Source organism: Oncorhynchus keta, chromosome 13 (assembly GCF_023373465.1).
Source record: "Oncorhynchus keta strain PuntledgeMale-10-30-2019 chromosome 13, Oket_V2, whole genome shotgun sequence".
In the NCBI taxonomy this organism is placed as follows: domain Eukaryota; kingdom Metazoa; phylum Chordata; class Actinopteri; order Salmoniformes; family Salmonidae; genus Oncorhynchus; species Oncorhynchus keta.
In genome coordinates this window covers 13,078,064-13,103,109 of record NC_068433.1, presented here as the reverse complement: position 1 = coordinate 13,103,109, position 25,046 = coordinate 13,078,064, and the positions used below count along the sequence as shown (strand labels likewise).

Sequence of the window (25,046 nt, the reverse complement as noted above, 5' to 3'; positions counted from 1 at the left end):
CAAATAGGATTAGTCTTGTTCAAGGAGGTGACCAAGAACTCGATAGTCACTCTGACAGAACTCCAGAGTTCCTCTGTGGAGATGGTAGAACCTTCGAAAGGCACATGACAGCCCGATTTTCTGGTCTGATGAAACCAAGATTGAACACTTTGGCCTGAATGCCAAGCGAGCAAAGTACAGAGAGATCCTTGATGAAAACCTGCTCCAGAGCACTCAGGACCTCAGACTGGGGCGAAGGTTCACCTTCCAACAGGACAACAACCCTGAGCACACAGCCAAGACAACACATGAGTGGCTTCGGGACATGTCTCTGAATGTCCTTGAGTGGCCCAGTGCTTATGTTGGGCAGGTCCTAAAATGTTCTACTGCTTGATTACCGGCACCTCTTATATAACATTGTCTCTAGAAAAGTTTAGAAAACCTACAATACATCCCCAAAGGTAGACTGTGGTTTGTAACACCCCTAGAGCGCGTGGCGGGCGTTGTGTGAGGCAGGCTGATATTGGGCTGGCAGGTGTATGGGTTAGGCTGATATTGTCCTGGCAGGTGTATGGGACAGGCTGATATTGGCCTGGCAGGTGTATGGGGCAGGCTGATATTGGGCTGGCACGTGTATGGGGCAGGCTGATATTGGGCTGGCACGTGTATGGGGCAGGCTGATATTGGCCTGGCAGGTGTATGGGGCAGGCTGATATTGGGCTGGCAGGTGTATGGGGCAGGCTGATATTGGGCTGGCAGGTGTTTGGGGCAGGCTGATATTGGGGCTGGCACGTGTATGGGGCAGGCTGATATTGGGCTGGCAGGTGTATGGGGCAGGCTGATATTGGGCTGGCAGGTGTATGGGGCAGGCTGATATTTAGCTGGCGTTCTGTGAGGCAGGCTGATATTGGGCTGGCAGGTGTATGGGGCAGGCTGATATTGGGCTGGCAGGTGTATGGGGCATGCTGATATTGGGCTGGCAGGTGTATGGGGCAGGCTGATATTTGGCTGGCTGGTGGGTGAGTTAGCAGTTAACCTAATGGTTAAGCCCCACCATTAAACAGGTCTATTTCTGTGGCCCCCCCCACCACCTCACCTTTCCCCCAGCCTCCTCCACTTTGCCCTTACTCTCCGATCCTCCCAACTTCTATAACTGGCCTGCAACATGAGAGAGGCCCATCCCGTCCAGTCATACTGTTTACTCTACCCTTACTCTCTACCTCCCTACTTCTCTCATCCTCAGCCAGCAAACAAGTAGTTAGGTTCTTAAAAGTTGAACTGCCTGTGAGTAACTATGTTCATTCCAGCGTACTAAGAAGATGCTGTTACATTTCCACATGCAAATAGCCTGTTGCTTGTTTTCTGTCGGAGTCGTCCGGACCGACTATCTTGCCGACTCTCACTATTGGTTCTTGTTATTGGGAGATGAAAAAAGGTCAACAACATGGCACTAGGTTATTTCACATCCACACAAGGAATCTCTTCTAGGATGACATAATAGCTGATCTAGTCTAGAATAGGTCTGTTGGTAGACAACCATCTTTGTGTGACGTACATGTAGGAGGTAGCTGGCCGCAGCTGCTGGAGACAAGGTGAAGTATTGTGGCCTGACGGTTGCTAGGGACCACACCCTCCAGTAATAGGGCACTGAGGACTGTAATTGCACAAGTGAAAAAAAAAACATGCCCAAGCTGAGATTTGTTCAGTAGGGAGCAAGGAGGTGTGAAAAATGGGAGTGTAACATGGAGGTTCTACCTACCCCAAACGTGTCCAATGATGATGTTTTAGAAAGTTTTTGCGACAGTGGGACCTGCTGAACACTACACTCATCATGTGTCTCATAGCAGAAGCAACCAGAGGAGGCATCCTCTCTGACACTCAGGCTATAGTTTGTTTGTTGATGTTGATTCCATTGTGGAGTTCATTCTATACTCAGTCTGTTAGTTAGAGCTCTGATTATTTCAATCAGATGTGTCGCGCTAGGGCAAAAACCAAAACGTGCACTCGGGGGCGGGACCAAGCCCTGAGTTACAGCCCTGAACAGAGACACAAGGTGGCTGACGCTTCCCCCCCTTCTCTTGTGTTTACGCAGTAGACAGATGTGTGTGTTTGTATTTGAGAGAAGGCCAACGGGTCATTCCTTAAGCTTTTATTTTCGTGTCCCTTAATTCCAATCACTTTTTTTGGGGGGGGGGGTATTCATAAACCCTCGACTTAGTCCACATTTTGTTGTGTTACAGCCTGAATTCAAAATGAATAGCTGTGAGCCATTCTTGGTAAGAGCTTTGAACACCTAGATTTGTACGATATTTGCCAATTGTTATTTTCAAGCTCTGTCAAATTGGTGGTTGATCATAGCTAGACAACCATTTTCAAATCTTGCCATAGATTTTCAAGCAGATTTATGTCAAAACTGTAACTCGACCACTCACTGTCTTCTTGGTAAGCAACTCCAGTGTAGATTTGGCCTTGTGCTTAAGGTTATCGTCCTGATGAAAGGTGAATTAATCTCCCAGTGTCTGGTGGAAGCAGACTGAACCAGGTTTTCCTTTAGGATTGTGCCTGTGCTTAGCTCCATTCTGTAAATGTTTTATCCTGAAAAACTCCCCAGTCCTTAACAATTACAAGCATAACCATAAGATGATGCAGCCACCACTATACTTCCAAATATGGAGGGTGGTACTCAGTAATGTGTTGTATTGAATTTTCCCCAAAGTGAATTTCTTTTCCACATTTTTTGCAGTACTACTTTAGTGCCTTGTTGCAAACTGGATGTATGTTTAGAAATATTTGAATTCCTTCCTTTTTTCACTCTGTCGTCAATTAGGTTAATATTGTGGAGTAACTACAATGTTGTTGACCCATCCTCAGTTTTCTCCTATCACAACCATTAAACTGTAATTATTTTAAAGTCAAAATTGAGCTCATGGTGAAATCCCTGAGTGGTTTCCTTCCTCTCCAGTGACTGAGTTAGGAAAGACACCTGTAACTTTGTAGTGAGTAGGTTTATTGATACACCACCCAAAGTATAGTTAATAACTTCACCATGCTCAAAGGGAAATTCAATGTCTGCTTTTTTAAAAGAAGAAGTGCCCTTCTTTGTGAGGCATTAGAAAACCTCCCTGGTCTTTGTGGTTGAATCTGTGTTTGAAATTCACGGCTCGATTGTACAGATAATTGTGTGTGTGGGGTAAAGAGATGAGGTAGGCATTCAAAAATCATGTTAAACACTATTATTGCACACAGAGGGAGTCCATGCAACTTGTTAAGCAAATTTTGACTCCTGGACTTATTTAGACTTAGCATAACAAAGGGGTTGAATACTTATTCACTCAGCTTTAAATATTTTATTATTTTGCAAAACGTAATTTCACTTTATATGGGGTATTGTATGTAGACCAGTCACAATTTTTTAATTTTTTAAAATCATTTTTAAATTCAGGCTTTAACACAACAAAATGTGGGAAAAATAAAGGGGTGTGAATACTGTTCATAGTATGTGCTTACATGCAGCATGTTTGTGGCATGCTGTGGCCAGAAGGAAGGAACAGAGGATACACTGAGCTCTGTCCTGATAGTTATTATGTGCTATAGTACCGGTATCTTCCTATGCACTGTACACAATTTGAATACCTCAGGCTAGGCTTGAGCGGTATCCAGATGTTCATTTCGTCATACCGTCCTTCTCTCATCCCGGGGATTTACGGTATTACGGGTGTAGCACTTTTCTTGCTAAAAAGGCAAGAAAAGCCCATTGGACCTCTATTACCAGAATGCTAATAACATTTTCACAAACTAATAGCGAAATCACATAAGAAAACTAACATAAACTAATTGCAAAGACGGCTCAAAGTTATCCAAGCATAGCTAGTAGTTATTAAATCTAATTTTTGGTAAGTGTGGACATTTACAAGTGAAAGGGAACGATATATAAATTGTGCAAGTGAACAAAGTTGTTGTGCATGCTTTTCTGAAGGAAGTACATGGAGCAGAGGGGAGAAGAAGAGAGGAGAAAAGAAAACCTTAGTCGGAAGCACAGGGAAAAAATGGCAACTGTACAGATAACTCATGCAGAGTTCTTTGACATCTGGCAGAAAGAAATTATCAGATATCTGATGGCAAACATTTAGTAGTGAATTGAATAACTTCATCACCTCATGTACGCTGAACAACAGACTCGCTGATAGATATAGAACATTATGAACTCAGCAGCTCCCGCTTTCTCCCGTTGTGCTATTTACAAACAAACACATGACTGGCTCAACTGTTCTGGGGAACTACAGTAAGCATCATAATGTGACTGGCTCAACTGTTCTGGGGAACTACAGTAAGCATCATAATGTGACTGGCTCAACTGTTCTGGGGAACTACAGTAAGCATCATAATGTGACTGGCTCAACTGTTCTGGGGAACTACAGTAAGCATCATAATGTGACTGGCTCAACTGTTCTGGGGAACTACAGTAAGCATCATAATGTGACTGGCTCAACTGTTCTGGGGAACTACAGTAAGCATCATAATGTGACTGGCTCAACTGTTCTGGGGAACTACAGTAAGCATCATAATGTGACTGGCTCAACTGTTCTGGGGAACTACAGTAAGCATCATAATGTGACTGGCTCAACTGTTCTGGGGAACTACAGTAAGCTTCATAATGTAAAATAATGTGACTGGCTCAACTGTTCTGGGGAACTACAGTAAGCTTCATAATGTGACTGGCTCAACTGTTCTGGGGAACTACAGTAAGCATCATAATGTGACTGGCTCAACTGTTCTGGGGAACTACAGTAAGCTTCATAATGTAAAATAATGTGACTGGCTCAACTGTTCTGGGGAACTACAGTAAGCTTCATAATGTAAAATAATGTGACTGGCTCAACTGTTCTGGGGAACTACAGTAAGCATCATAATGTAAAATAATGTGACTGGCTCAACTGTTCTGGGGAACTACAGTAAGCATCATAATGTGACTGGCTCAACTGTTCTGGGGAACTACAGTAAGCTTCATAATGTAAAATAATGTGACTGGCTCAACTGTTCTGGGGAACTACAGTAAGCATCATAATGTGACTGGCTCAACTGTTCTGGGGAACTACAGTAAGCATCATAATGTGACTGGCTCAACTGTTCTGGGGAACTACAGTAAGCATCATAATGTGACTGGCTCAACTGTTCTGGGGAACTACAGTAAGCATCATAATGTGACTGGCTCAACTGTTCTGGGGAACTACAGTAAGCTTCATAATGTAAAATAATGTGACTGGCTCAACTGTTCTGGGGAACTACAGTAAGCATCATAATGTGACTGGCTCAACTGTTCTGGGGAACTACAGTAAGCATCATAATGTGACTGGCTCAACTGTTCTGGGGAACTACAGTAAGCATCATAATGTAAAATAATGTGACTGGCTCAACTGTTCTGGGGAACTACAGTAAGCATCATAATGTAAAATAATGTGACTGGCTCAACTGTTCTGGGGAACTACAGTAAGCATCATAATGTACAATAATGTGACTGGCTCAACTGTTCTGGGGAACTACAGTAAGCATCATAATGTAAAATAATGTGACTGGTGAAATGAATCTCCTAATGTATTGCACAAGTTGACTGCAGGTAAATATTCACATTTATTGAACAGCTCATGTAAAAATCATATCAAACAAACTTCCTCTCATTAAGTGAGAATTGGCAGAAAAATCTGAGTATTTTTATTAACAATGTTAATGTATGTTCATACATTGTATTTTTTTTTACCCCCTTTTTCTCCCCAATTTTGTGGTATCCAATTGGTAGTAGTTTTGTCTCATCGCTGTAACTCCCTTACGGACTCGGGAGAGGCGAAGGTCGAGAACCATGCGTACTCCGAAACAGAACCCAACCAAGCCGCACTGCTTCTTGACACAGTGCCCCTCCAACCCAGAAGCCAGCCGCACCAATGTGTCGGGAGGCTTGCTTTAACATTGTTAATGTTTGCTTATGCAATGCTTATGTGTGCTGATACAGTGTGTGTGTGCTGATACAGTGTGTGTGTGTGTGTGTGTGTGTGTGTGTGTGTGTGTGTGTGTGTGTGTGTGTGTGTGTGTGTGTGTGTGTGTGTGCTGATACAGTGTGTGTGTGTGCTGTTAGTGTGTGTGTGTGCTGTTACAGTGTGTATGTGTGCTGTCACAGTGTGTATGTGTGCTGATACAGTGTGTATGTGTGCTGATACAGTGTGTGTGTGTGTGTGTGTGTGTGTGTGTGTGTGTGTGTGTGTGTGTGTGTGTGTGTGTGTGTGTGTGTGTGTGTGTGTGTGTGTGTGTGTGTGTGTGTGTGCTGATACAGTGTGTATGTGTGCTGATACAGTGTGTGTGTGTGCTGTTACAGTGTGTATGTGTGCTGATACAGTGTGTGTGTGTGCTGTTACAGTGTGTATGTGTGCTGATACAGTGTGTATGTGTGCTGATACAGTGTGTATGTGTGCTGATACAGTGTGTGTGTGTGCTGTTACAGTGTGTATGTGTGCTGTTACAGTGTGTATGTGTGCTGTTACAGTGTGTGTGTGTGTGTGTGTGTGTGTGTGTGTGTGTGTGTGTGTGTGTGTGTGTGTGTGTGTGTGTGTGTGTGTGTGTGTGTGTGTGCTGATACAGTGTGTATGTGTGCTGATACAGTGTGTATGTGTGCTGATACAGTGTGTATGTGTGCTGATACAGTGTGTATGTGTGCTGATACAGTGTGTATGTGTGCTGATACAGTGTGTGTGTGCTGATACTGTGTGTGTGTGTGTGTGTGTGTGTGTGTGTATGTGTGCTGATACAGTGTGTATGTGTGCTGATACAGTGTGTATGTGTGCTGATACAGTGTGTGTGTGCTGATACAGTGTGTGTGTGTGTGTGTGTGTGTGTGTGTGTGTGTGTGCTGATACAGTGTGTATGTGTGCTGATACAGTGTGTATGTGTGCTGATACAGTGTGTATGTGTGCTGATACAGTGTGTATGTGTGCTGATACAGTGTGTATGTGTGCTGATACAGTGTGTGTGTGTGCTGTTACAGTGTGTATGTGTGCTGTTACAGTGTGTGTGTGCTGTTACAGTGTGTATGTGTGCTGATACAGTGTGTATGTGTGCTGTTACAGTGTGTATGTGTGTTGATACAGTGTGTGTGTGTGCTGTTACAGTGTGTATGTGTGCTGTTACAGTGTGTGTGTGTGTGCTGTTACAGTGTGTATGTGTGCTGATACAGTGTGTGTGTGTGCTGTTACAGTGTGTATGTGTGCTCAATGCTTATTATGTGAACTTCATTGTTCTGTGTTTTTGTTACTTTCAGGCAGCCAGACAAACTGAGAGTAGTATGGAGCAGGAGAAACCGGAGAAATTGCACCAAGGTAATATGGGGAAGGAACTTCATTCAACAAGTAGACTAGTGACATGTGTAGGCCTGTTTGTCTAGCACTTGTCATCACGATAAAGTGTGATAAGGCCCCTAATGTATGTAGCCTACCTGAGGGTGTGTAGCCTATAAGGTGAAAGGTCAGATTTTCTGGTGTTTGAGGAAATGGAACCATGTATACATAGAAGTGTGGTATGTTTTGAGTTCAGACATAAATCATTCTGGCTTTATTCATCACAGTAAGTGCTTCATTAATCACATCACATTTAAGGTGCACTATGCAGAAATCACTCCGCCATTTCCTGGTTGCTAAAACTCCAATAGTTGGCCTTATTTCAGTTTATGTGACAAAATAAGCAAGTGTAGTGTAGAGAATTATTGTACCATCTAAACCCGCTGTGAAATATATTTTCCAGAACCAAAAATATTGTATTTCCAGCTGTTTGAAGCTGGTGTACAAAAACAAAAGTAAAAGACAGGAAGCATAGAAATATTGGACATAGAAGAGATCTACAGTTTCTTAGACTTGCTTTCAATGAGAATGACAGATCTATAACTCCCATTTCTATCTGAATTTGGTCGGGTCGCCCAAAAAGTGACATAGTGCAAGCCTTAAGGCTCAGTTGCTTATAGTCACAATGTGTTCATTATGTATCACGTTCAACACTCTACAAGCCACACGTGACTTATTCAGTATACAGTACAATTCATAGGTATGACTGGGTTCCCCCAGTCAGCGTATTATCAGATCCTTTCCCTGACTTGATATTTACCCCATTTCCTCAGCTGCATGGGTGGCAGCCTGGCATCAAGAACCCCTACAGGGGCACGGTGGTGTGGCAGGTGCCCGAAAACCTGGACATCACCGTCACACTCTTCAAGGTATGGAAACTCACCCTTGGAAAGATATGTGCAAATGATTGGGAAATTATTTAGATGAATCTGTGTTTGGATGGACAAAACACGTTTCCTTATTCTCAGAATCGCTCTTCTTTTAGGACCCGACTGCAGATGAATTTGAAGACAAGGACTGGACATTCATCATTGAGAATGTGAGTCTTTTTGTCTGATGTGGTGGCATGAATAGATGTTTCTATCAATTAGAATTTTGAGTCAAAACACACATACAGTACATTGAGTGTTTCAAGTTTGACAGAGCTGTTGCGGATGACATAGTGCATGTTACCAAAAACATTTCCTGGTTTTTAGCCTTAATACAGTTTAGGGCAAAAAAATCCTCTTGGATATACCAAAGTATTGGATTTAAACAGCATCATTAGGAAAGCCTGAGTTAACCCCTGACCTTTGCCTCCCAGGAGACTAACAAGGGCCACAGGAAGGTGCTGGCGTCGGTGGACGTCAACATGAAGAAGTTTGCCAGCGCCACCCCTGCCCACTACGACCTGACGCTGAAGCCCAAGCCCCTGTCTGTGAAGGTGGTGGAAGCCACACTCAAACTGACCTTGACCTGCGTCTTCCTCAAAGAGGGCAAGGCCACGTGAGTTGCCATTTATCTAATCAGTCATGCTTATCACATGCTTACTGTATTATGTCGAGTCCCTCGGCTACTAAAATGCTTACTGTATTATGTCGAGTCCCTCAGCTACTAAAATGCTTACCGTATTATGTCGAGTCCCTCGGCTACTAAAATGCTTACCGTATTATGTCGAGTCCCTCGGCTACTAAAATGCTGACCGTATTATGTCGAGTCCCTCGGCTACTAAAATGCTTACCGTATTATGTCGAGTCCCTCGGCTACTAAAATGCTGACCGTATTATGTCGAGTCCCTCGGCTACTAAAATGCTTACCGTATTATGTCGAGTCCCTCGGCTACTAAAATGCTTACCGTATTATGTCGAGTCCCTCGGCTACTAAAATGCTGACCGTATTATGTTGAGTCCCTCGGCTACTAAAATGCTGACCGTATTATGTCGAGTAGACAGAGATTGAGATACTAAATGGTTTACCACATTATGTGAAGTAGAAAAAGCCTTGAGTCAACGGTCTCTCAACAAAGCTTACCGTTAAAAAAACAAAGCTTTGTGATGGCGCATAATCTTTTGAGTTTATTACTGACCTGTAATGTTATAGTCAGTTAATGGTGTTTAGTGATTAGTCATATACAGTCAATTAGACAGTATTACTGTTTCTGGACGAGTTATAATACAAGGCTTCTTCCTTTGTAATCCAACAGAGATGAGGACATGCAGAGTCTGGCCAGTCTGATGAGCCTGAAGCAGAGTGACATCGGCAACCTGGACGACTTCAACGATAGTGACGAGGAGGAGGGCGAGAGGAGGGTCAGCATCGGAGCCGGCATGGGCCCCGCCACTCCTGTCACAGGTAGGGGTCTCGACACAAATGACAAGTCATCCGCTCTCGCATTCCAGGATCGAGTCAAGATGGAGAAGAATGTGTATGAGACCGAGACACTCAAAATGCTCTGGTCTTGACACTGATAAACACAGTAGCTTTGTACAGTACTAACTCTGCATGCACACCGGAAAACAAAAGCCCACTTATCCACTCCATCTCACAGGTAAACAAAATTGCCATAGGAGATGCTTACTTTGCATATGTTTGCCAGCCTTCTAAGGTGTGACAGATTTGAAGTGTTTAATGTTTGAAAACATTGTTCAATACACCTGAATGGCACATTGCTCCACTCTCCAGCCTCACACGTAATGTCTCAACTACGGTTGCCCAGTAGGAACTCACAATTGCCCTCCTATACATTTTCCCTTTCGAATGTATGAATGCCAAACAAATCTCTTTCCACGCCAAGCTTCCCTTTCTGTAATAAATCAATATCCTTTCCTTCCTTTTCTTTTCTTTAATATTTTCCCCTTCCTTCCTTCCTTCCTTCCTTCCTTCCTTCCTTCCTTTTCTTTTCTTTAATATTTTCCCCTTCCTTCCTTCCTTCCTTCCTTCCTTCCTTCCTTCCTTTTCTTTTCTTTAATATTTTCCCCTTCCTTCCTTCCTTCCTTCATTCCTTCATTCCATCCTTCCCTTCCCTTCCCTTCCCTTCCCTTCCCTTCAACTCTGAAAGCACCCGCGAGAAAAATACGTGATCAGGCATGGAGGCCTGTGATTGACCCAGAGCCCACAGGTAACTTCCTGTTTCTGCCTCTGCTCCCGCCTCCTATGAATCCTGATTGGATCTTTTCCCTGGCTTTGGTTCTATCCCCTCTCCTCCTATATAACATCCCATCCCTCATTTGAAATGTTAATATTTATGTGTTATAAGCATTTATCTAAATATTGATCATCAAACTATTCACATCATTTGTATGGTTTGATTAATCATATTTATTAAACCCAATGGATATTAGCCAATGAGGTGTCAAATGAAGTTGTATACCTCACTACATTCTCATGTTAAATCATTAAATCAGATACTCTGTGCAAGGCAGTACATGTACCTCAAACTTGTCTGTCCATAACACTTTTTCCAATCTTCCTCTGTCCAGTGTCTGTGCTCATTTGCCCATCTTAATCTTTTATTTTTATTGGCCAGTCTGAGATATGGCTTTTTCTTTGTAACTCTGTCTAGAAGGCCAGCATCCCGGAATCGCCTCTTCATTGTTGACGTTGAGACTGGTGTTTTGCGCATACTATTTAATGAAGCTGCCAGTTGAGGACTTGTGAGGCATCTGTTTTTCAAACTAGACACTCTAATGTAATTGTCCTCTTGCTCAGTTGTGCACCGGGGCCTCCCACTCCTCTTTCTATTCTGGTTAGAGCCAGTTTATGCTATTCTGTGAAGGGAGTAGTACACAGCGTTGTATGAGATTTTCAGTTTCTTGGCAATTTCTCGCATGGAATAGCCTTCATTTCTCAGAACAAGAATAGACTCACGAGTTTAAGAAGAAAGTTCTTTGTTACTGGCAATTTTGAGCATGTAATCAAACCCACAAATACTGATGCTCCAGATACTCAACTAGTCTAAAGAAGGCCAGCTGATTTGCTTCTTTAATCAGAACAACAGTTTTCAGCTGTGTTAACATAATGGCCAAATGGTTTTCTAATGATCAATTAGCCTTTTAAAATGCTAAACTTGGATTAGCTAACACAACGTGCCATTGGAACACAGGAGTGATGGTTGCTGATAATGGGCCTCTCTACGCCTATGTAGATATTCCATTAAAAATCAGCAGTTGACAGCTACAATAGTCATTTCCAACATTAACAATGTCTACACTGTATTTCTGATCAATTTGATGTTATTTTAACAGACTAAAACATGCTTTTCTTTCAAAAACAAGGACATTTCTAAGTGACCCCAAACTTTTGAATGGTAGTGTAAGTAAACAAATTAGAAGTCGTTTCAATAACTGTTTGAAGTGATGGAATCTGTTACGTGTTAATATTTATAGTTACACAATATGGATTCCTAAAGTATCCTACACCCTCACCTTTTCCTTGTAAATTCCTATCAAGTATCAAATGTACTATAATTAAACTGTGGAACTGAATACTGGGGCCTGACCAGAAATTCTGGTCCCTGGTTTGTTGGGATGGGACTAGGATGTAGTCATTTATAATGAAGAGTTACAGTGAGAGAAAACATTTATTTGAGCAACTGTACCGTTTGAATGTCTGGGATGAGTATCTGAGTACTATTCTTATCCATTTCTTATCTACTTTCATTCTTCCCCTCTTTCCTTTTCTCACTTCCCCTTCCCTGCGGTTCTCATTTTCCCTCCTCTCTTTTCTCTGGAACCCTCTTCCTCAACTGCATTTCACCTCTTTTAATGTCTTTGATACCTGTATATCTCTACAACACTTTGTCTCTACTTTCTCTTCTGTTCTCTTCTGCATCTGTCCTCCTTCCTATCTGCTGCTCCACCTCTTCTCCCACCCCATCACCTCCACCCCCCGCCCTCTTTCTGCCCATCACCTCCCCTTCCGTCCCGCCCTCATCTCTGACCCCACCTCCCTCTTTCTGCCTATCACCTCCCCTTCTGCCCCGCCCTCATCTCTGACCCCGCCTCCCTCTTTCTGCCCATCATCTCTCCTCTTACCCCACCCTCATCTCTGACCCCACCCCACCCTCATCTCTTTCACCCAGCTGCCAGAGAGACAGTGCCAAATGAGCTACTCCAATCTGTCTCTACCATCTTACTCCTGTCACGCCCCCCTCTGCCCGTACCCCTCTGCCCCGCCTCCCGCCCCTGCCTCCCGCTCCCGACTCAATACCGACCCCGAGGGCACCACTCACCCGGCACGACCCTCCCCCTATGCCTACCAAGTGCCAGCCTTTGTCTGCTCCTACCCACCTGCACTGGCAGAAATCTTCCAGCCCGCCGCTGGCTCAGGTACTGGCAAACAGACTGACTGACTCACGGTCTTATCACTGTGATTTTGAATCACAGACCACACCTATTGTAATAAGTAAATAGTCAAGTTGCAGCTTTTATTCAAGGAGTGAATACCCGCATGTTTGATTCTGTGCATAGTAGTGTTAACTAGTACATCAGGTAGAATATTTGTTTGACATTTGATAAATGATTAAAGGTTGATTGCTTTAAAGAGACGAGAGAGTTCTGAGAAATTGAGAGCGGCATTTGTTGTTTGGGAATTCTGACTCATGGGAAGACATTAAAGGGGCCTCAGACTTGTTATATAATGTAACTGTCTATGGTCTGAGGCACCCCCTGCTGTTGAAAACAGTTTAGCCACAGCAAGATTGAGAAAAACACGTCGACAGATTCCTGGACGAATGAACTGAATGTCCTGAATGTGCTGAATTACCTTGAGACATACACAGGTCTGGAATAATTATTTTCTCCACGGACCGAAATGCTAGCCGTTGAAAGTTTATTGCCGAGGTTGCCAGGGGCGACTGCCTCATTTCCGTAGCAACTGTCCTAACTTGCAGTGAATTTGTTCATCAAAGCGGTGACATATTTTATGGTTTCTGGCGTTGGTCCATTTACTTCCTGTCATGACTGTTGCTAGGGAAGTGAGGTCGCAGTTAATAGGGCTGTTCAGGGAGATTTTTGGACACACTAAAGAAATGCTTCTTTGCTGGATTTCTATGTGGAGTAGTTTAGTTGTTGAGTGCTTTACTTTATTTAGGCTAGTTTTAAGAGAAAGCATGTTCTTTTTTTGAGAACATTTAGCCAAGCTTAATGACAATGTATTTTCTGTATTTTCTCCGTAATGGTCGGAGTACTAGTAAATCCATGACGTTATCCACAGATGTTGGCATATTTCCCAGCATGCTCTGTTGCAGGTTTGTTTCAATATCTTTGTTTTCGCATGTGCATTGATTGTTTTTTATCTTGAGCTCCACAAGGATAAGAAACTCACATTTTTCTAAACTAATCAAATCACTTAAGTGGTTGGATTCATAGCAACTGTTAGTTGTTGTAGTATATATTCTAACCTACTCTCCGGCATTTTAAATGCAAGCTGTGAGTGATGGAAAAGTGATTGGATATCCAACACAGATTGGATATCACATTGCAAACCACCCTTATAACCACCCTTATGTACTTTGCTGTAGTTGATTTTTTATGAAAAACAACACAGAAAAGTGTAAAAAGGCAAAAGGGAGTTGGTTGAAAAACGACAGTGAAAACAGTAACATGGCAATTGGAGTTAAATTTAAGAAACTCTCTGAGAGTTGGATGTTTACTCCATTTAGTGTCGTTTTGACTCAAAAAATATCAACACCATGACCAGAGTACTTTTAACACAAAATAGGTTTGGGAGCATATAAACCCCAAAATAGTGTTCAATTTGACTCCCTAGAAGTTGAATTAACACTCGCAATTTTACTGGCTTCCAGAGTGACCCGGCTCTGGACCCTGACTGTCTTTCTGAGGGCCACATGGCTCCGGGTCTGGACCCTGACAGTCTTTCTGAGGGCCACATGGCTCCCGGTCTGGACCCTGACAGTCTTTCTGAGGGCCACATGGCTCCGGGTCTGGACCCTGACAGTCTTTCTGAGTGCCACATGGCTCCGGGTCTGGACCCTGACAGTCTTTCTGAGGGCCACATGGCTCCGGGTCTGGACCCTGACAGTCTTTCTGAGGGCCACATGGCTCCCGGTCTGGACCCTGACAGTCTTTCTGAGGGCCACATGGCTCCGGGTCTGGACCCTGACAGTCTTTCTGAGGGCCACATGGCTCCGGGTCTGGACCCTGACAGTCTTTCTGAGGGCCACATGGCTCCGGGTCTGGACCCTGACAGTCTTTCTGAGTGCCACATGGCTCCGGGTCTCTCCACCGTCTCTCCATCAAGACCCCTCTCTCCTCTTCCCCCTCTTACCCATCCGTTCTTCCACATCCCTCTTTCTCTGATATTCCACAGACAGGTACTGCATGGGGGAAAAATGATGGGGTAGTTTCAAGGAATTTGTCCGTAGTTGTAATTTTCTTTATTCCAATCTCATCTCTCTTTCTTTCTCTTTATTCCAATTTTATCTCTCTCTCTCATTTCTCTTTCTCTCTCTCTTTATTCCAATCTTCTCTCTTTCTCTCTCTCTTTATTCCAATCTTCTCTCTTTCTCTCTCTTTATTCCAATTGTATCTCTTTCTCTCTCTTTATTCCAATCTTCTCTCTTTCTCTCTCTTTATTCCAATCTTAATTCCTTTTCTTCTCTAACCACCCATTTACAATCCCTCTGTCTCCTTCTATTTCTTCCTCACCCCCTCTATTTCTCCCTCACATCCCTCTATTTCTTCCTCACATCCCTCTATTTCTCCCTCACATCCCTCTATTTCTCCCTCACATCCCTCTTTCTCCCTCACATCCCTCTATTTCTCCCTCACATCCTATTTCTCCCTCACATCCCTCTATTTCTCCCTCACATCCCTCTATTTCTCTGTCACATCCCTCTATTTCTCCCTCACATCCCTCTATTTCTCCCTCACATCCCTCTTTCTCCCTCACATCCCTCTATTTCTCCCTCACATCCCTCTATTTCTCCCTCACATCCTTCTATTTCTCCCTCACATCCCTCTATTTCTCCGTCACATCCCTCTATTTCTCCCTCACATCCCTCTATTTCTCCCTCACATCCCTCTATTTCTCCCTCACATCCTTCTATTTCTCCCTCACATCCTCTCTCCTGTCCCTCTTTTTCTCAAACTTGTGCCTTATTTTAATCCCTTGTTACCTTTCCCTCCCCCATTCTTCCCCTTCTCATCCCTCCCCCCATTCTTCCCCTTCTCATCCCTCCCCCATTCTTCCCCTTCTCATCCCTCCCTCCGTTCTACCCCTGCTCATCCCTCCCTCACAGTTCCTTGGCAGAGTGAATGGAGGCTGCCCAAAACCCAGGCCCCTCTGGCCCAGCCAGGCCAAATTTCTGCACCCCTCTCCCCCTGAGCCAGTAGAGCTGGTGCCCCTGGAGCAGACAAAGCAGCGCATGGCAAAATGTAATCCTGCTTTGTGTCCCTCCGTGTCCTTCTCCCTTGATGTGTCCCCTTCTCCCATGTTGCAGTCTCCTCTCCCTTCACCACCCTCTCCCCTTCCTTCACTTCTTTCTCCCCTCACCTCCCTCTCCTCTCACTTCCCTATCCCCTCTCCTGCCTCTCCCTTCACCACCCTCTCCCCTTCCTTCACTTCCTTCTCCCCTCACCTCCCTCTCCTCTCACTTCCCTATCCCCTCTCCTCCCTCTCCTCCCTCTCCACTCTCTCTCCTCACCACCCTCTCCTCTCACCTCTCCTCTCCCCTCACCTCCCTCTCTCCTCACCTCCCTCTCTCCTCACCTCCCTCTCCTCTCACTTCCCTATCCCCTCTCCTCCCTCTCCCTTCACCACCCTCTCCCCTTCCTTCACTTCCTTCTCCCCTCACCTCCCTCTCTCCTCACCTCCCTCTCTCCTCACCTCCCTCTCCACTCTCTCTCCTCACCTCCCTCTCCTCTCACCTCTCCTCTCCCCTCACCTGTTGCCCCATGTTGTGACTCCGCTCCTGGTCCCTCCCCTGATGCTATTGGTGCTTTTCCGTGTGCTGCAGATCCTGCTTCTGCCACTGTCCCCCAGTCAGGTATAGATCTCAAAGATAGACTCAGCCCCCAGCATTGACATTGGACAAATGCTTGTCTAACCAGTCTACAAAATTATACTATGATCGTAACTGGTTGATACGTTTATGAATCAAATTCTTTCCTCTACTCCCTCTTTTCTCCCTTGTCCTTTCCTTTCCTTCCTTGTCTTCCCTGTGTCCTACTATTTTTTCTCTGCCCTCTTCCGGCACTCCCCCCTCACCCTCTCCTCTCACCCCCTATCCTGCTCCTCGTCCTGGGCTCTCTCCTGGCCAGCCCACTCAGACTCAAGTCCCCAATTCCCCCCTCCCAGTACCAGTCACTACTCCCCTGTCTGTCCAAGAGACAGATATACAACCTGAGGCAACAGACAGAGAAGGCAATCACTGACAAAGTCCTTACATTTAGTAATGGGGGAAATACATGGCAGAATGTTTCTGATGAAAACATGTATTCCCTTCTCAGTCTTCACATGAGAACACCTGGCACCTGGCTAGTTGTTTTGGTTGTAACAGTCTCTTGGAAATTATAGTTGAATGTAAGAATTGTATGTTAGCATTATATGTTTCCTTCATTCATTGGTCACTTCACAGGTGTCAAGCCGGTTGCCAAGCCAACTCTCTCGTTCAGATAATCGTGTGTAACCAGGTCCTGTCTGTCCCTTTCTAGAGTTTCAGAGGCAGTTGAGCACTCTGACAGAGGAGGAATACAGCACTGCCACAACTCCCAGTGAGTAAGACCTAATGCAAACACAATGCCTTTTAGGAACATCCCCAAATCTATACAACAGGGCCAAATCCTAATTTCAGATCCGTGTGCTTAACTTTGCTCAAAACTTCAAATTTATAGGGCACAGTGTTAAAAAGGCTATGATATACTAGCAATTTTTTGTGGCAATATTGCTAAGCAATGTTGCTTGGCAACGGATAGGGGTATGAGACACTGGAGCAATGGTGAGCAATGAGCAACATGGACATGAATAATATATTTCATATGAAACGTAGATCAACTTAAAACTTAATTTCCCCATTTATTTACTCATCTTCTATACCAATACCAATATTTCTTGTTATCAAACTATAGTTTTGGCAAGTCGGTTAGGACATCTACTTTGTCCATGACTCAAGTAATTTGACCAACAATTGTTTACAGACAGATTATTTCACTTATAATTCACTGTATCACAATTCCAGTGGGTCAGAAGTTTATATACATTAAGTTGACTGTGCCTTTAAACAGCTTGGAAAATTCCAGAAAATGATTTCATGGCTTTAGAAGCTTCTGATAGGCTAATTGACATAATTTGAGTCAATTGGAGGTGTACCTGTGGATGTATTTCAAGGCCTACCTTCAATCTCAGTGACTCTTTGCTTGACATCATGGGAAAATCAAAAGAAATCAGCCAAGACCTCAGAAAAAAAATTGTAGGCCACCACAAGTCTTTCAACCCTGGGAGCCATTTCCAAAAGCCTTAAGGTACCACGTTCATCTGTAAGAACAATAGTATGCAAGTATAAAGACCATGGGACCACGCAGCCATCATGCCGCTCAGGATGGAGAAGCATTCTGTCTCCTAGAGATGAACATACTTTGGTGCCGAAAAGTGCAAGTCAATCCCAGAACAACACCAAAGGACCTTGTGAAGATGCTGGAGGAAACAGGTACAAAAGTATCAAAAACCCTATATCGACATAACCTGATAGGCCGCTCGGCTCCAAAACCGCTAATAAAAAAGCAAGACTACGGTTTGCAACTGCACATGGGGACAAATATCGTACTTTTTGGAGAAATGTCCTCTGGACAGAAATAGAACTCTTTGGCCATAATGACCATCGTTATGTTTGGAGGAAAAAGGGGGAGGCTTGCAAGCCGAAAAAACACTATCCCACTCGTGAAGCATGGGGGTGCAGCATCATGTTGTGTGCGTGCTTTGCTGCAAGAGGGACTGGTGCACTTCACAAATAGATGGCATCATGAGGTAGGAAAATTATGTGGATATATTGAAGCAACATCTCAAGACCTCAGTCAGGAATCCTAAGCTTGGTCGCAAATGGGTCTTCCAAATGGACAATGACCCCAAGCATACTTCAAAGTTGTGGCAAAATGACTTTAGGACAATGAAGTCAAGGTATTGGAGTGGCCATCACAAAGCCCTGACCTCAACCCTATAGAACATTTGTGAGCAGAACTGAAAAAATGTGTGCGAGCAAGGAGGCCTACAAACCTGACTCAGTTACACCAGCTTTGTCAGGAGGAATGGGCCAAAATTCACCCAACTTGTGGGAAGCTTGTGGAAGGCTACCCGAAATGTTTGATCCAAGTTAAACAATTTAAAGGCAATGCTACCAAATACTAATTGAGTGAATGTTAACTTCTGACCCACTGGGAATGTGATGAAAGAAATAAAAGCTGAAGTATATCATTCTCTCATTTCACATTCTTAAGATGAAGTGATGATCCTAACTGACCTAAGACAGGGAATTTTTACTTGGATTAAATGTAAGGAATTGTGAAAAACTGAGTTTAAATGTACTTGGCTAAGGTGTACGTAAACTTCCGACTTCAACTGTAGCTGGTGTATCATCAGGGTTGACTTCTGCTTCATGATGTCCTCCACTGTTATCCCCTCTAGACCACACTGCTGGAATGATCAGTATCGCCAGTCAGAGGCCAGACCCATCAACATCCACACTTGACCCATTGGCTAAGCCCTTTGGGACAACAGTCCATGAGAGAAGGCAGGAGGCATTCTCAATGTTTGGAGTGGAGGTTGTCCAGGCAATGGCAGGGTGAGTAAATTCAAAGGTTGTACAGATATAGACTGTTTGATTGTTTAGCAACAATACCGACCTGTGGTTGTTTAGCAACAAAACCGACCTGTGGTTGTCTAGCAACAACACCGACCTGTGGTTGTTTAGCAACAAATCCGACCTGTGCACAACTATGGGGCAAAACAGACGGGGATGGCTTGGAATGTTGACAACGTGTAAACTATATTTCATATCCAATGTTTATTGAAAACATAAATACATTTGCACAATGAGCACGTGTTGTCTCTCAAATACATATTTACAGTTATTGGTTAGCTAGCTAACGAATTTGAACCATATTAACAATTAAATTAAATGAATCAAAACATCTCAAAACAAGACATGGTATCAAGAACAAGATGAAACTAGCTGAAACGAGCCTCTGACGATTCCACACATGGCAGCTTCGTGTCATTGTTGCTAGCTGTCTGGCCATCCAGAATCACAACAACTCACAAACATCTGCCCCATTGAAGCGTGCTGTCACGGATCCCTCTGGAACTGTGTCATTACGCACACCTGGTCCCCATTTCCCCGATTGTAATTGTGTAAATGTGCCCTTTGGTTTCCATTGGGCTGTTGATTATTGTTCCTATGTCCGTTGGTCGTGTGAGTACCTGTGCTGTGTTGTTTTGGCGTTCGGGCCACATGTATTGCGCAGATGATTACAGGTCTCACCCCGGTGTATTTATTTGAGGTACTCCTCGCACTTTTGTATAGATTTCAACCATGTGTTTTGTATACGTGTTTGTTTGGTCTTCGATCCCCGTGCCTTTACACGGCACACTGTAATTTGGGTAAATAAAAACCTCTATTACGTATTCCTGCGCCTGTCTCCCGATCCCTTTATACCGACGTGCACGTTGTTTTGGTGATGCTGTCAGCGGTGATCATTATTTCTGCTTGGAATGACTGGATTGGTTTTAACCTTTGTATGATGGAAGTTTGTAAGACAACGACGGAAGATGGTCCTTCTGTAGCTCAGTTGGTAGAGCATGGCGCTTGTAATGCCAGGGTAGTGGGTTCGATTCCCGGGACCACCCATACGTAGAATGTATGCACACATGACTGTAAGTCGCTTTGGATAAAAGCGTCTGCTAAATGGCATATATTATTTATTATTATTATATTATATTAAGATGACACTTTGAAAGAAAGAAAAAGTGTGTTCATTTATCCTTAATTTGTGAATTTCACCTTCCTACTAACTTGAAGTAGGCCTAAAACATTTGTGGTACAGCATATCATGGAATATCAGGGGCATTATAGACGTGTCTTATTAGTTTATAATGGTGACATAGATATACTGTCATGGATAACTGTATGAAGGAGTTTTTCCTAAATTGTTGGAAGAATAGCAGGTTTCATAAAAGTTGTAATTATTATTTTTTAAATTTATTTTTAATTTTACCTTTATTTAACTCGGCAAGTCAGTTAAGAACAAATTCTTATTTTCAATGACGGCCTAGGAACAGTGGATTAACTGCCTGTTCAGGGGCAGAACGACAGATTTGTACCTTGTCAGCTCGGGGATTCGAACTTGCAAACTTTCGGTTACTAGTCCAACGCTCTAACCACTAGGCTACCCTGCCGCCTTATAACCACTTGTTCGCTGTGGCACAAGATAGAACTACATATTCTTTCACACTCAGGATGCATGGTCACTGTAACAACGTATTCGTCTAACCGAAAGGTCGCTGGATAGAATACCCGACAAGGTGACGAGCTGACAAGGTATAAATCTGTCATTCTGCCCCTGAACAAGGCAGTTAACCCACTGTCCCCCGGTAGGCCATCATTGTAAATAAGAATTTGTTCTTAACTGACTTGCCTTGTGATTCATTGAAAACTACTGAAACTAAAATTATTGTATAAGTTTCCGGTTGGCAGATCGATAGTGTCAAGTTTCCACAAGCTGCAATACTGTTGCAATACATATCAGATCACTGCTCATCTTGACCCAGGGATAGTCTTACACGATTGGCTTCTTTTTACTGAACGCTTGCTGGTTGGCTACTCTGTGTGCAGTCTAGTAGTACGCTACCTCAGGTAGCATGCCAAAGAATTCATGTAAGATCCTTAGCAAAGCTCTTCTTACAGTAGCACCCCATAGAAGGGTCTCTGACCGTGCTTGAGATGGGCAACCGTGCCTGTTTTTTTGTCTGCATTGTTGCCATGGAGATACAAGCTCCCCCACCCTTGAGCTCTGAACTCTGACCTTGATTTGTTTGTCCCTCAGACCTGAGAGCATGACCCCTCTCTTAGGGTCTGACACTTGGTCCCTAAGAAAGACACTCCTAAAGATTCTCCCAAATGAACAAGAGGGTACAAGATGTTCAAGAGGTTTCAAAATAACAAGTGGTACCCATGGACTGGGGGTGTGGCATGGTGCACAATCACTACACACCCGTGTTCCTCAATGTGTCACTCTCATTAAACTCGTTCTAAAAGAACTAAGCATGTCTTGAAGACATGTAATACTAATGTAGGTTTGCATTTCAATAAATATTAAGGGCTTTTCCCACTAGTTATTTAAATACAATAGCATGTTTTGGGAACTACATTGGCACCATTCTCTGGAATATTTCCTTGGTGTCCCCTGTTCCTTTAGAACTAAAAGTATGGCTGCCTTGCTGCCATCTTGTCCAAGAGTGTGCAGTTTTCCTGGTTTCCCAGCCATATTGATTAAGAACAGACTTAAGGCTTGAACTGAAGAATGGCCCATTAATAAAAGCCCATTATGGCAGAAGCCACTGAAAGGAACCCCAATAATCACCACTGCTCCTGAAAGATCGGATGAGAACCAGAAAGTAATGGAACATATGGCTGCCCTGTTGCTAAGTTATCCAAGGGTAGCCAGTGTTCCTGGGTTCTCCTCGGCACCACCACCCAAAACAGAAAGACCAGCACCACCACCCAAAACAGAAAGACCAGTACAACAACCCAAAACAGAAAGACCAGTACAACAACCCAAAACAGAAAGCCCAGTACAACAACCCAAAACAGAAAGACCAGCACAACAACCCATAACAGAAAGACCAGTACAACAACCCAAAACAGAAAGACCAGTACAACAACCCAAAACAGAAAGACCAGTACAACAACCCAAAACAGAAAGACCAGTACAACAACCCAAAACAGAAAGACCAGTACAACAACCCAAAACAGAAAGACCAGTACAACAACCCAAAACAGAAAGACCAGTACAACAACCCAAAACAGAAAGACCAGTACAACAACCCAAAACAGAAAGACCAGCACAACAACCCAAAACAGAAAGACCAGCACAACAACCCAAAACAGAAAGACCAGCACAACAACCCAAAACAGAAAGACCAGTACAACAACCCAAAACAGAAAGACCAGTACAACAACCCAAAACAGAAAGACCAGCACAACAACCCAAAACAGAAAGACCAGTACAACAACCCAAAACAGAAAGACCAGCACAACAACCCAAAACAGAAAGACCAGCACAACAACCCAAAACAGAAAGACCAGCACAACAACCCAAAACAGAAAGACCAGCACAACAACCCAAAACAGAAAGACCAGCACAACAACCCAAAACAGAAAGACCAGCACAACAACCCAAAACAGAAAGACCAGCACAACAACCCAAAACAGAAAGACCAGTACAACAACCCAAAACAGAAAGACCAGCACAACAACCCAAAACAGAAAGACCAGCACAACAACCCAAAACAGAAAGACCAGCACAACAACCCAAAACAGAAAGACCAGTACAACAACCCAAAACAGAAAGACCAGTACAACAACCCAAAACAGAAAGACCAGTACAACAACCCAAAACAGAAAGACCAGCACAACAACCCAAAACAGAAAGACCAGTACAACAACCCAAAACAGAAAGACCAGTACAACAACCCAAAACAGAAAGACCAGTACAACAACCCAAAACAGAAAGACCAGCACAACAACCCAAAACAGAAAGACCAGTACAACAACCCAAAACAGAAAGACCAGCACAACAACCCAAAACAGAAAGACCAGCACAACAACCCAAAACAGAAAGACCAGTACAACAACCCAAAACAGAAAGACCAGTACAACAACCCAAAACAGAAAGACCAGTACAACAACCCAAAACAGAAAGACCAGTACAACAACCCAAAACAGAAAGACCAGCACAACAACCCAAAACAGAAAGACCAGTACAACAACCCAAAACAGAAAGACCAGTACAACAACCCAAAACAGAAAGACCAGTACAACAACCCAAAACAGAAAGACCAGTACAACAACCCGAAACAGAAAGACTAGCACAACAACCCAAAACAGAAAGACCAGTACAACAACCCAAAACAGAAAGACCAGTACAACAACCCAAAACAGAAAGACCAGTACAACAACCCAAAACAGAAAGACCAGTACAACAACCCAAAACAGAAAGACCAGTACAACAACCCAAAACAGAAAGCCCAGTACAACAACCCAAAACAGAAAGACCAGCACAACAACCCAAAACAGAAAGACCAGTACAACAACCCAAAACAGAAAGACCAGTACAACAACCCAAAACAGAAAGACCAGTACAACAACCCAAAACAGAAAGACCAGTACAACAACCCAAAACAGAAAGACCAGTACAACAACCCAAAACAGAAAGACCAGTACAACAACCCAAAACAGAAAGACCAGTACAACAACCCAAAACAGAAAGGCTTGAAAAACAAAATGGAACCAAGTACGGGGAAGCTAGCGCCAACTTGCACAAGGGTATCCAGTGTACCCGGTTTGGCCTCCAGGAAACCAAAGAAGACTGAAGGGGCTGAGACTGTAAGCTGGGCTGTAGATAAGAAGCTGCTATGGGAGAGATCACATGATGAGAAGACAGTTATAGGGCTTTCTCCATCAGTTGCTTTTGACAAGGTGTATTCGAGATGTTGAAATGTATGGTAGAACTTGTCACATCTTGTCTAAGTGAGAGTACTTTTCCTGGTTTTCCATCTGTTCCAAGGCCCAAAGCCCAGGTTGTGCCAAGCATACATACATAATGCCAACTTGCCCAAGGGTATCTAGAGTTCCTGGATTGCCAAACACAGACCAAATGAAGGCAATTGACCTGTCAGTAGATATTAAGTCTCTGTTTAAGAGGTCACCTACAGATGTAGAATTATTGATGGTCCGTTTAGAGGATGTTGACACAGTCTATCATGATAGTGAAAAGAACAAGGAAATAGTGTCTCTTGCACCGCCCTGCCCAAGAGCAGACAGTATTCCTGGCTTTCCCTCTGCACTAGGGCAAGCGCCAACCAAATGACCCAATGTTGGGATAATAAGCCTTTCTGAATCTGAGCCGAGTATGGTTAACCTTCTGCTTACATGCCCTTTAACGGCTAGAGTTTCTGGTTTACCCTCTTAAACAGCCAATTAGGTCAGATAACGTTGACTGGCATGTCACTTTTGGAGAGGCCATTGAAGAAAATAACAGTTTGTGGTACAGGCAATGCCACACGAGAACAAAGAACTTACAAATAACATGGTACAGTAGATATGTTACCATATTGCCCAAAGAAAGACAGGATTCCTGGCTTCCCTTCTGCACCACAAGCAAAAGCTCTTATAGCAGCAAAAGGGTGGACCAACTCCTTATTAATGCCCATGAAGTGTGGGCTGTAGATCAAAGACCATTCTGGAAAAAAAGACAGAAAGAGCCAAACATGGTCAGTCCACAAGAGTCAAACATGTTCAGGGACCATGCCTCAGGACTACCTGGCCTGATGACTCCTTGCTGACCCCAGTTCACCTGGTTGTGCTGCTGCTCCAGTTTCAACTGTTCTGCCTGCGGCTAGGGAACCCTGACCTGTTCACCGGACGTGCTACCTTGTCCCATACCTGCTGTTTTCGTCTCTCTCTCTCTCTCTCTCTCT

General features: G+C 43.7%; 1 protein-coding gene across 6 annotated transcripts in view; it reads left to right on the top strand.

Annotated features, from left to right (window-relative positions):
* Nucleotides 1-25,046, top strand: part of LOC118392697 (EH domain-binding protein 1-like protein 1) — a 60,462-nt gene that overhangs the window by 8,418 nt on the left and 26,998 nt on the right. For 3 of the 6 annotated variants that reach the window (XM_052459378.1, XM_052459379.1, XM_035784731.2), the window contains exons 2-9: nucleotides 7,283-7,340; nucleotides 8,132-8,227; nucleotides 8,344-8,397; nucleotides 8,662-8,843; nucleotides 9,541-9,689; nucleotides 10,396-10,455; nucleotides 17,012-17,071; nucleotides 18,975-19,131. In XM_052459378.1, the coding sequence (XP_052315338.1) occupies nucleotides 7,283-7,340; nucleotides 8,132-8,227; nucleotides 8,344-8,397; nucleotides 8,662-8,843; nucleotides 9,541-9,689; nucleotides 10,396-10,455; nucleotides 17,012-17,071; nucleotides 18,975-19,131 (816 nt within the window). Of the gene's footprint in view, nucleotides 1-7,282; nucleotides 7,341-8,131; nucleotides 8,228-8,343; nucleotides 8,398-8,661; nucleotides 8,844-9,540; nucleotides 9,690-10,395; nucleotides 10,456-12,417; nucleotides 12,665-12,982; nucleotides 13,585-17,011; nucleotides 17,072-18,974; nucleotides 19,132-25,046 lie in introns of those variants that run through there. The other 3 variants (XM_052459380.1, XM_052459381.1, XM_052459383.1) reach the window with 3 other exon arrangements.